The sequence below is a fragment of the Musca vetustissima genome, unplaced genomic scaffold, assembly GCF_032173495.1.
Source record: "Musca vetustissima isolate MV318-11 ecotype Yass unplaced genomic scaffold, APGP_CSIRO_Mvet_v1 utg42242, whole genome shotgun sequence".
Lineage (NCBI taxonomy): Eukaryota > Metazoa > Arthropoda > Insecta > Diptera > Muscidae > Musca > Musca vetustissima.
In genome coordinates, this window is record NW_026876457.1 from 70,619 (window position 1) to 84,148 (window position 13,530).

Genomic DNA, 13,530 nt, shown 5'->3' on the forward strand with positions numbered 1-13,530 from the left:
ATATAAGACCTATATAAAAATCTGAGCTGATTTCAACAAACCTTATCTCGCATCATTTTTTCTCAATAGTATTCGCTATGCAAAATTTTACTCAATCAGACAAATATTGGGAGTTGGTTCATTATTTACATAAAATCGGACGAAACTATATATGGGAGATATATCTAAATCTGAACCGATTTTATAAAAACTTCGCAGACATCAGTCTGGACCTGATTCAATGCGCTGTGCAAAATTTTGTCCCAATAGGACCAATATTGGGACTTTGGTGCACCATTTACATAAAATCGGACGAAACTATAAATGGGAGCTATATCAAAATCTGAACCGATTTTCTCCAATTTCAATAGGGTTCGTCCTTGGGCCAAATAAGTGAACTGTGAAAAATTTCACATAAATCCGACCTGTACGGATCATAAATGCGACTTGTACTTTGTTAACAAAAATACATGGACGGACGGACAGACAGATGGACATGCGTAAATAGACTCAGAAAGTGATTCTATGCATATTCTCAAAAGGAACCATGGGTCTATCTCGATATAATATAAGATATAATATAATAGCAACCAGCTATCAAATCAAAATACATAGTCTGTGTATTGTTTTGAATGCCATGTCAAATAAATTCAAATACAATATAAATATATTCAAATTTAATTGAAACGAAAACGATTTACCTCGTTCGTCTGTTATGGATGAAACAAACATTTCATGGCAGACTCTACTGGATTTTGTGAAGAAATCATAACCTTTTATTAATTTTTCGCGTTTTTAGTTTGGTGCGTATGTTTTATTATATTTTACAGTAGATGCCACTACATAGTTGCTTTCTTGTTATTCAACTTAAGTTGTCCTACTTTTTACTATTGTCTAAACACAATTCAAGTTATATCCATCATTTCACTATGAATGCCTCCTAAATATGTTTACTTACCGCTATTTTCAAAGCCTGTTATCATACAACACTGTTATCATGGACAACGTAAACAAACCCCCAAAAAATAGACAACATAGAAAAAGAGAATACAAAACAAAATAAGGGAGAAAACAAGTGGCGAAATAAAAACACCCAACAACCATCTGTTTTGTGTGATGGCAGTTTCTACCCTTATCTGTGTTGCTGTTTGCCCTGCGTGTTAACGGCTGCGAGTGGCGAGTTGAAGTTACATTTCATAAATATTGACAACCAACACCATTATTGGGCGCCACCACCATCGTCGTCACCAACAACACTTAACAGTAAAGCTGTCTGTCATAGACTCCAAAACAAAAAAATAAAGGATATTGATTTTCCAACGAGTACGACTACAACGACGAAGTATACAAACGAATGGCTCTTTAGAAATCATCAAATCAAAGTTGAATCATCCGTTTTCGCTCGCGCAAAAACCAGCCTGGAGACAAAATAAAAAAAGAAAAATGCAAACTCTATAGAAAATAAATGCTAAAAAAATAGTAATTTGAAAAAATAAACACAAAATCAAGCTTGTAAAGTTGCAATGGAATGAAATTCCAAGAAAATATTGAAAATTGTTAATAGAAAAAAAAAAAAACATAAAGAAAGAATGATAAAACTCTAATGAAATTCATATCCTTTTAGAAGTCCTGAACGCGAACATTGAGGAACAAATTAAAGAGAACAGTTCTAAAAAGTGATAAAGTGTAAAGTTAATAATTTATTGTGAAAATATTAAAAAATACAATATTGTGAAAAAAAATTGACCAGCAAAATATTATACATCCTTAGTAACCATACCTTCCTTGTCCACAACATATCCTCACATACATACACACACAACTACATTCCCTGATAATTTTCGAATACTGGTGAAACCTTTTTGTGTTGAATAAAAAACGAAATACAAATTTCCATCAACAAAATGGCTTTAGATTTTGTGGCGACCTACAAAGTTTTAGTTTTGGGCGATTCCAATGTTGGCAAGACATGCATTGTCCACAGATACTGCGATGAAAAGTATTACGACACATACATCTCTACAATTGGTAAGTGACGTTGATGTGATTCGTTTGTTAGTTTATGTCGTCTGTCGTCTTTCTTTACATAAGAGAATCATTAACTTTGCTTCAACGCCTTCCATCTATGACATAAATAAATAATTAATTACTTCATCTTCTTCTTGTTGCTGCTGCTTTAGCTACAGAGGGGTCATTTTATGATGCATCCATTCTCTTTCGTTGTGTACTTAGCCTTAATAAATCCCAACATTAAGGCTAAGTTTCTCTCTTTAAGGACATCAAAGATGTTTGTGATTGTAATGAAATAGCATTTAATTAATGTTCAATATCTGTTCTCCACTCATTTTTAGAGGGAGATTTATTCAAACATTTAAGTATCTCATTAAGGTCGATAACAAATGAGTATACATTCGAATGATATTTATGAGTTTGTTTTTAGGTAGTAAATACAAGAAACAAAAATAAGTAAAAATGTCGTGAATTTTTTATACTCTCGGGTAGGATTTTTTATACTCTCCACCATGAGTTGGGTAAAGAAAGATTTTGTTTAGAAAAGGAAACGCTAAATTATAGTCTGATGTTGCAACATTTGGCTAGGACCTTCAAAATAACGAAACATGAACCTATATTGAAAATTTTCTGCGAAGGATTCGGAGTAACGAATTACAGGCACTTCGATTGAAAATACGTCTAAGGCAATCGAAAAAAATCATTGTCTAATCTGGAAGGTATGTAATTGTTTTCAGGTCAACTGAAAACATTCGGTCTACCAATGTTGCAGATACCATTATTTTAGAGCGATTTGTCCTTTTTTTCATATTCGACGATCTTTATTCCATTCAATAGTGATAAAATAATTTGGACGTACTACGAAATAGGTTTCAGCTTCAGCGATGTCAAGTATGTCAATATTTTGGATCTGGGAACAGCAAACAATCGTTGGGCGCCATATCTGGTTAATAAAGTGAATTCTGAAGCAATTAATTGATTTGAGGAACATATTCAACACTAGGTTTTTGACGTTTTTTCAAACATGATTTCCGGTAGCAAGATGATTATATACAAATCTTTATAAATATTTTTCTTGAACGTATAATTTTCGATTTGGATGAACAACTTAAGTTTTTATTCAGTTTGTAAGAAAGCTGACAATCGTTATGATTGCCAATTTTAGATCTATAGACAAATTGTGAAAATCAAATAAAATGCATCCATAATGGCGTTTCAAATTGAAAGAAAAATGTAAATATTTCCTTTAGTATTTAAGATGAAAATAGCATGAAATCGTTAGTTTATGTATTACTGAATAATGGGATGGTTCATTTATATGGACCAACCCAGAAACTTGAGTGAATATATACATTTTTTGGTAAGAATAATAACCCATAATACCAAATTACAACCAACTTTGTTGGAAAACGTGACAAAATAGCAAAAATACCAAGATTTGGAGATACCGTAATATGGGGGCTACAATAAAAAGTGTATCTTAATGGATACATTTTGGTAAGATTTGGTATGTAAAGATAACCCAAAATATTTGGTTGAATGTGAGACTAATAACTTTCAATTTTATTATCAGTATGCTACTTTTAATGCAATTTCTATTTTATCGACAATCACTTTTAAATTTATGAACTGTCGTAAAATAGTGGACAGAGAAGATATCAAGTCGTTGATGCCCATAGGGCATCGGTTGTGCATTCGAGCATCAATTTAATCAAATTGGGCGCGTCTTTTATATGGAGGTAATGTAAAAACATAGACCTACACTGGTGGCCAAAACTAAAGCAACTGAAATTGCAAATAAAATATGGAAAATTAATTTTACCCAATTTTTGCCTGGTCAAAACTAAACAATTTTTATTTATTTTTCTTATAAATATTTAATTTTGCTATCGATAGCATAACCATTATTTTTGATTATGGCAGCGCACCTACGAGGCAATGAATCTGTAAGAAGAGGTTATGTCTTTTTGTTTCTGACTTCAAAGATTTTTCTACAGGGTGAAGTTCTGATAATTGTGCTGGCTATTATAAAACCCTGATTTTTAAATCCCATAAGATTTTTAATGATTTTAATTACTTTACATGTTTCAATGTATGTTTGATGTTATTATCAAGCTGAGACACCCAAACAAGCGGTATATATTCTTAAGCGAAGGGAGCCATTGCGTTTTCAAAACACATTTTTATATACAATCCGGTCAATTACTTTATAAATCTCGTAAATATTAATGATTTTAATTACTTTACATGTTTCAATGTATGTTTGATGTTATTATCAAGCTGAGACACCCAAACAAGCGGTATATATTCTTAAGCGAAGGGAGCCATTGCGTTTTCAAAACACATTTTTATATACAATCCGGTCAATTACTTTATAAATCTCGTAAATATATCGAACATTATAAAAACAAAAACAGGCCAGTGCCATTATTGCCACGCCTCCATGCTTTCCTGTACCCTTGCAATACTGAGGCCTGAGTCTTTCGTTTGTAGTCTTCTCATCGCAAATTTTTTGACGTCTGAGCCTTAAATGTGTAACTCTTATTCATTAAATAACATAATATTTCTCCACTGTGTCGGATTCCAGTTGATATGAGTTTTTTTCGAAAGCCAATCTGGCTTTCAGATTCTTTTCTTTATATGCCTCTAACCACAGCTCGTTTACGCTCTGTTTCAGAGGTTATGTCAAACGATAACCCTCTCACAAACTTCGTTGAACTCCTAAATGGGTGTTTTTATTTCTCTGACAATTTGTTGCTTAGTACGAAGTGATGTTTTTTTGCAGCCTTCCTCCGTATTTAAATGTCACTACTGATATAGTTTCATAAAACCAACTTAAGGGTCCCATACACTATAAATCATGCCGTACAGCATTTATCATAGTGTGTGTAATTTTTTGAAATTTTATTTATGTATGTATGACAACCACATTGCATGAAGAATATTAAAATAGTTTTGATTTTGAAAATTAAACCCTTTCAATCTAGTGAATTTTATTCATCAAAGTTGATAGTAAATAATTTTGAGTATACATATATTTAAATTGTGATGAAATAAAAAATAACTGAATTTACGACTCAAAATTTGATTTTTGGATAAAAATCTTTTTTTTTTTTTGGAATAATGATTGAAGAGTTTGTCAAACACTAGTCAATCACACACATATACAAAGGGGTTCATCGGAATGACGGCATGATGTATAGTGTGTGGGGCCCTTTATAATTCGAAAAATCGTGAATTTATTAATGGAATATTTCTCCAAAATAATTTTTTGTTATAAATAATTTGTCATTTTTTGACACTAAGTCAAACTCGAAAACAAACACATGTTATTGCAATAACATTCAATTAACCCTTTCAGTGTCAAATAAAATTTTTGTCGGAATAAAAATCTAAAATTTTGTACTTAAAATCATAAAAAGGCATACAGTTTAGAAAAAAGGCAATTTTAATTTCAACCCTCGGACAGATTCGTCTGTTTTTCAGCAAAAACAAAAACATCAATGTTAACGGTACATAGGATAACAGAAAAATCGCAAAGAAAGAGAGCATTTTTAAATGTCGAATATATTCGACAAAAACACTGAAAGGGTTAAGAACACGGTTGAAACACTTCTTGGGGAGCATCTTCTAGCAATATTTCTAAATAATATTCGCCAATATGATCCTTTCAACCGCTCAGTTGTGGTGGATTTACGAAATCCTGAAAATAATAATTGTTTACATACACACACTCACGCCTTTCTACGAAAAGAAAAAAATTGTTATAACGAACTTTTAATTAAAAAAATAAGATTTTAACCAAATTTTTTATTGGAATTTGATATTTATAGTTTTCAGTCTTATTCAGGATATTCTCTAAGGAGAGATCTCGCTTGTGAAACATTTTTCGCTTTAACAATCTCGCCTTTAAGTGGCACAAGGTCAGCCGTTAAAGTAGAAAAGGACCTATCGGAGCCCTTCAATACCGAACGAGGATTTAGACAAGGTGACAGTTTGTCGTGTGATCTTTTTAACATCCTACTGGAAAAGGTCATACGAGACGCAAAGGTGAACAGAAATGGCACTCTGTACACCAAACAACATCAGTTACTCGCCTACGCCGATGACATCGATATAATGGGTCGAACATTGCGAGCGGTAACAGCCACCTTTGAACAAATTGAAAAGGAGTCTGCCAAAGTGGGTCTGGCAGTAAACGGCGAGAAGACCAAGCTGATAGTATCAACGCGCAAGACGTCCAGTAGACTCGGACCAACTGTGGAACTTGAGAACTACAGCTTCGAGGTAGTTAAAGACTTTATATACCTTGGTACCGCCATAAATAAAACGAATAATATCAGTTTTGAAATTCGGAGAAGGATTGTGATGGCCAACAGATGCTACTATGGTCTAAGTAAGCAGTTTAGAAACAAGGCCACCTCTCGCCAGACCAAACTCACACTTTACAGGACGCTGATACTACCCGTGCTATTATATGGATCAGAAGCATGCGTACTTGCGCATGCAGATGAGGCAGCGCTTGGGGTGTTTGAGAGAAAAATTCTCCGAAAGATCTACGGGCCGATCTGCGTCGACGGTGAATATCGGCGTCGAATGAACCACGAGCTCTACAATTTATACGCGGACATCGACATAGTCAGTCGTATTGAGCTGCAGCGACTACGGTGGCTAGGCCATGTTGTGCGGATGAATGAAGATGCCCCAGCTCAAAAGGCATATAAAAATGAGCCTACTGATGGTTCCCGTAGAAGGGGAAGGCCACGAATTAGATGGAAAGACCAAGTAGAAAACAACATCTTGGAACGTGGTCTTCCAAATTGGTGGACTTGCGCACAAGACCGACGCGCTTGGAAAACTTTTTTAAGCTCGGCTTATGGAACAACCGTTCTGTAACAAGCCAGCTAACAAACAACAACAATCTCGCCTTGTTCCGAATAAAATGTCTTTATTTCGCCTCCAATTTACATAAAACTGTCTTAACAATTCCTTATTGCCTTATTGCCGTGGTAATATGTGTTTGACCATGTATAGTAGATATTTTTCAAAAAAATATTTAATACATAAATTTTTGTAGTCAGTTCCCTTTAAATTTATTAGAGAAAATTTTCACACAAAATGTCTCCCACTCCCTGTAATCCAGAATAACTAAGGGGAAAGTGAAAATGCGAAAAATATCTTAAAGGGAGAGCGAAAAAATTCACGGTGAATTGATGTCCAGAATAAGGCTGATAGTATAAATACGCTTTATATTACATTGGAGGCTGGAAAGAAAAATGGAATATTATGACTTACTTTTAAGACCGTGTTTGTTTTACTTTAAATATTATATGTAGATATTAATGATATTACCAATTAATTAATTACTGTATATTTATTTGCTTATAGGTATCGATTTCAAACAAAAACTCATTAATCTCGATGGCGTACCGATAAAATTACAAATTTGGGATACTGCCGGTCAAGAACGCTTTCGTACTTTAACAACCGCCTATTACAGAGGAGCCATGGGAATTCTGTTAATGTATGACGTGACGAATTTGGAAAGTTATAATAATTTATCATATTGGTTAAGAAATATTCAAGAGGTAAATGAATTATTAATATTAATTCATAAAAAAAAAATTAATCAATTAATGTTACATTTTAGAATGCATCACCGGACGTGGTAAAAGTTTTAGCGGGAAACAAATGTGAATGCTCAGCCACACAAAGAATGGTGGACAAGGAACGAGGTGAAAAGGTACGATTGGATTTGTTATAGAAATTTAATTTCGGTTGGAATGTTTTTATGTTTAATAATTAATAAATCGAATAAAAACCAAACAGAGAAACATAATTGCAAATTATAACAAATATTCTGAAATAGACGTAACGTAACGTAATTTTTGTAAATTTCTATCTTTCAGATCGCTGAAAATTTTGATATGCCATTCTTTGAGGTATCCTGTAAAAATAATATTAACATTGAAGAAGCATTCCTATCACTAGCAAGAAAAATACGAGAGCAAAGAGAGAGAAGGGTAACATAAACACAAATTAAAAAAAGAAATAATCTGATATATATTTTCTGATATTTTTACAGGGCGAAAACTTCGATAACGATGATAAACCACAAGATAAGAAATCACCTGGCTCAAATGGTTTAGGCACATTTAGTTTAGCCAGCCTATCGGAGGCTAATCGCTGTGCTTGTTAAACTCACACTCATTCCAAATTCAAACAAACAAACATGATAATTATTTTAAATTAAACATTTTTAAAAACAAATTATTAAATTAATAAAAACTAAACATTAATTCTTGTAAACACAAACAAATTGCTGCAAATACTATGCAACAAGAAAAAAAGAACACAAACAAAATTTTGTCCAATATTAAAACACAAACACACAAAAATATATATTAATAAAAATTCGAAAATTAGCAAAAACATTTTATCAAACCAAAACAAATGCCAAAGTGATGAATTCTATATACATACATATATAAAACAAGAACAACAAGAAAGCGCTGCTTCAATTGTTAATAACAACCAAAATACCACAAATGATTCGCAATAGTAATATGTTTCAAAATTTAGATTTAGATTATATTTTAATTTTTTTATATATAGTTGACAGACGGTTTTCATAAACAAAAGTCAAATGATGCGTTCCAATTCACTGAAACTCAACCGCGAATAGAATTTTAACTTATGTACGTATCAAGTACACTATGATTTTGCAAGCCTGGTGCACACAGAAGTAATTTACATTAATTGTGTGTCTAAGATATACAAAATAGAAAATAGTGTATCATCTGTGCCCTTTAATGTTCTGCTGTGAATGAAAATATGGGAGTATGTTCCGAATTCCTTAAAAACTTCTATTCGATTTTTTAGCTTATGTTTTGGTAATAGAAAATAGGTTTTTGTTTTAATATGGTTGTGCGGCCTATTCTATAAATGTTAATCTAAAAAACAAATCTGTCCAAAATCACGTTCTTTTGGTTGCGCCAAGAAGTGGAACTTTGAATTAAGCACATCTAAAATATGCTAATATTTGAACTAAACAATTTTTACTGACTTTAAATTTTATATAAAAATCGTATTACAAAATATGATTCCGTTGAAATCCGCGTGGCAATTTTTTTATACAGATCTATTATTTTCTTGAGAGAAATTATTTCATAAACATAATTACAGTCAAGCATCATTTATAATATGCGGGTATGTTCTGGACAACACATACAGTGTGTATTTTACACTTCCCACATTCACTTCCACTCAGAAGTTACCTCATGTTCTGCTTCTCACTTGAATTGAAATTTTCGAAAAAAAAAAAAAAAACAAAAGACAACATGGTACTTTGCAGAAATAGTCGGATATGTTCTGGAACATACGGAGAGTTTTTTTACACTTCACACATACACTTCCGCTCAGAAGTTACCTTTTGTTCTGTTTCTCAAGTAAATTGAAATTATCGAACTTCTGCACAACAAAAATAAACGTCAACATGGTACTTTGCACAGATAGTGTTGCCATACAATACAAATTGTATTCGTTTTTATACCCTTCACGACACTTTGCATATGTTTGTAACAGGCAAAAGTAAACGGGATAGACACATGTTTCCTTTGGAGAACATGCATAGAATCACTTTCTGAGTCGATTTATGCATGTCCGTCCGTCTGTCCATGTTAAATTGTAAATAAAGCACAGGTCGCATTAATGATCAGATAGAATTTGGCACAAGTCACTTATTTGGTCTAAGGACGAACCGATAGTGCACCAAACTCCTCATATTTATCCGATTGAGACACAATTTTGCACAGCGTACTGAATTATGTCCAGACTGGTGTATGCGAAGTTTTGTTAAAATCGGTTTAGATTTAGATATAACTCCGATATATAGTTTCGTCCGATTTTATGTAAACAGTGCTCAAACCATGGTATTATTATTACAAGGTACAAGGGGTACAGCTACCAAATGCAGAAATCTAAAACCCTAATTTTTATACCTACCCTCCATTCTATGGTGGATATACAACTATACGCCAAACAACTATGTTGTCAGGGTGCCGCTTCTAGACCCACCTTTAAGTATACCGATCGGCATATATCGACTAGCTGAGTCGATGTAGACATGTGTGTCCGTCTATCCGTCTGCCTATGAAGACCCCTATTGTTTTTGGTAAAGATCGGTTAATATTTAGTGGATGATAATGAATCAAAAACGTTATTTTTGTGTGATTTTCTGGTCGCTCATGCGGCCGCAATTATGGCCCGAACATGGGGAAGAGGATCGGGACAAAGACTAAGTATGTCTGTTTTGATAACGATAGGTCAATATTTAGCGGGTCAAATGGATCTTGACTTTTGTGTGTACAATTACAAAATTTGTATTCTATAGCGCACAGATTTATGCCTGAAGGACATAGACCCGAGAAGTTGATAGGATATCCAAGATGAGTGGTTGACCTATAAATTGATACCAATAATGTTGTCGTATGTAATGGGATGTGGGAGTTACCCTTAAATATTTACAGGTGCTTACGTATTCATATATACGCGCTATATTTCTAAAGCGCGTATCGCTTTGAAATTTTCCGTGAAGATCCAGGTATGGTCAAGGACAACACCTATAATTTTCGATGATGATCAGATAATAATATTGGGATGAAGTAGACCGAAAACTTAATTTTTTTGTGTTTTTTTTCGAGTCGATCTATAGGCCACAATTGACAGCCGAACATCCCAACCCACGGTGAAGGGAATCTGAACAAGTAATTAGAAGGGCTGTACTGAATATAAGTAATATTTGTTGACCTCTAGTTGTTGTTGTAGCAGCCCTATTGCTATTACACAATGGGGGTCCACGACAGAGGGGTCTACGATCCGAAACGACCCGAGTCTTACTCGGCCAACGTCTGTCACCTCAGCCCCCATCTTGTCCATTCTAAGAATAGAGAAAGACAGAAAGTTCGATTTTTGTGACCACTAGTCGGTCAAGAGGCTGCAAATATCGCGAAATATTGTCTATGCTCAGAATAGAGAATCACAGAAAGTTCGATTTTCGTGCAAGATGTGTAGGGAATCATATGATCGGCTCCGTCCGACTTACTGATCCGCTCACTGGTTTTCTTTTTCTGTTTGTAACTTATCGAAATAGTCATATCTACACTATTCCAACCATGTCCGTCCTTCTGTTGTAATCATGCTATCTTTTGAAGGAATTGAGATAGGGTACTGAAATTTTGTAAGCTGGCAGCTTAAATTCAAGATAATGGTCCCCATTTTCAACCGAACTCGTTGTAATTTGGCAGTTTGGGTTCTTATTGGGCACCAAATCCCCCAAACATTTTCAGTTTTGATCCACATTTTCGGGTAAAAGGTAAGGTATAAAAGTAAACCTAAAATTTCGGTATATTGGGGACTTTGGGCCCGTGTTTCAACTGAAATCGATTCCATATTAAAAATATCAGTCCACTTTTCCATCAAATTTCGGATATTTGAATATATTGGACAAGTTTTTTTCTGTTAAATTGCCTGTATTTTGGAATGTTGGTTTTGTAATTGGGTGCCAAATCTTCCCGCAAAAATTTTTGAATATATGGCACCTAAATTTTCGATATTTTTGGGGGGTTTTAAGCACGTTTTCCAATCGAATTCTATTTGGTGTTTTGGATTCCTATTGCTGTATCGATACAAATTTTTCACCGGATGTCGTTCGTTTACCTTTTGCAATTTTCTCTCTTTTTCGTTTTTACACTCAGTAAAATAGTATACCTATTATTTAAAATCTTCTCCTAATTGCTACTGCAGCTAGGATTTTACACCAAGTTTTGGTTAGGTTATCATCAGGTGATAAATTACTACAAAAAATCAACAACATTGGTGCACGAGTATATGTTGGGTTATAATTGATTGGCTGACTGTCAGTTCACCAGTGTCGATCCTAATTGGCTGGGTCTACTATCTTAAATTTCCAGATTTGTCTAAATCTAAATAATATATATATTTATATTTTAATATTTTGCAAACCGCTGAACTTTCATATTTCAATCTCAAATTAATATGTAATCATTCAAAAGTCTAAATCAATCTATGATTTATTTTATCACTCTCATCAGGATCTGCTAATTAACAATATATTTATTTAAAATATAAACCAAAAAAATGCTCAGCAGTTACTGCACAGCACCGCATACAAATTTTTCTGTAGATAAGAAATTACATTTAGATACGAGAAAAAAACTAAAAACAAATAGTAAAATAAGCAAAAACCAAACAAAAAGTTTTCAATGTCATCAACAGCCTTTAATGCAGCAGTAGTCCAATAAAACAGAGCTTGAATTAATTATTTTATGAAAAAAAGAACTATAAGAAAAAAACAAAAAAAATTATTAACAAAAACTTCCATTTTAATAATGATCTATATAACCTTTTTGATTATTCCACATATACCTACATACATATATATATATTTCCTATAACCAACTACATGTCATAAAATTGAAAATAGCAAATCAACAATCAATCTATACATTATATATTTCATATACTATATACATACATATATGTGCAAAACCTCATATAGAAATCATACGCAATCGAACATGATTTTGGAGAAACGTTTGGAATCGTTAACGGGTTTCATATCGGAGATATTTTCTAGAAAATTTCTATTGAAGGACTTCTACGTACAGATATCGATTACAATATCTAGATGGCGTTGTATCTATCGAGTGTCTATATAAGTTACCCCGACAATAAAAACGGCACATGCATGATGTCAACATTTTCCTTATAATATTCCATATGGTTGGCAACACTGCACATCGAATCCAAGTAGAAATTACCCACTTTGACAGTTAATCGAGACATCATCTGAGCTAAATGGACTACCTATTTATTGTGCCATGGGCACATGCTTGTCGGAGACTTTTGCCAGGCAGGAGGATTATAGTATGTATTTAGCAAAGCCATTAAAGAATAATACAAATTACATTTAGAATTATTAAAAAAAACTTTTCAACTATAGAATATTTACAGAATGTCTTCTATCTATAGGGTACTGTATGAAAGTGCCAACTTATATATTTTCTCCATAAGATCTCTGACTGATGTTATCTGAAAAGAATAGTATATTGGACTACATAAAGCATATGCATATACTCTAAAAAATAGATATAGAAAAGATAATTTAACTATAGAAGACCTAATATATTAAGGTACGTTTAGACCATAACTTTCATTGTAATAATTTGCATTATCTTGATTTAATTCCTAATTAAATTAAATCCTATCATTATCGATTTGCTAGAAATCCTTCGCGTAATGGAGATAATTTCAAATACAACGCTGTTTTCCTACCAAAAAATCAGAAATGTGTATGTATACGTAAGCAAATATCAGCTGAATGACTTTATATTATTTTAATACTAGTCTAAACAGCAATGATTAAATACCTCCATTTTGATGGCTTTCTAATAGAATCTGTATAAAACGACAATTTTGAAGTATATAATAATAAGGTGATCATGGCACAATAAATATGCT

The 13,530-nt window shown here is 33.0% G+C and overlaps 1 protein-coding gene across 1 annotated transcript; it reads left to right on the forward strand.

Annotated features, from left to right (window-relative positions):
* Positions 1–1,883: 1,883 nt before the first annotated feature.
* Positions 1,884–8,190, forward strand: LOC133321014 (ras-related protein Rab-13-like). The gene is made up of 5 exons (XM_061530120.1): positions 1,884–2,007; positions 7,378–7,577; positions 7,640–7,732; positions 7,899–8,012; positions 8,075–8,190. Exons 1-5 carry the CDS (start codon positions 1,884–1,886, stop codon positions 8,186–8,188), a joined length of 645 nt encoding a protein of 214 aa, XP_061386104.1. The 3' UTR covers positions 8,189–8,190.
* The last annotated feature ends 5,340 nt before the right edge of the window (positions 8,191–13,530 follow it).

Excerpts from the sequence above, each read along its gene's own strand:
- LOC133321014 (XM_061530120.1), top strand. The coding sequence starts at position 1,884 with ATGGCTTTAGATTTTGTGGCGACCTACAAAGTTTTAGTTTTGGGCGAT. Across the intron at positions 2,008-7,377 it reads CACATACATCTCTACAATTG|GTATCGATTTCAAACAAAAA; the intron begins GTAAGTGACGTT and ends ATTTGCTTATAG. Across the intron at positions 7,733-7,898 it reads ACAAGGAACGAGGTGAAAAG|ATCGCTGAAAATTTTGATAT; the intron begins GTACGATTGGAT and ends TCTATCTTTCAG.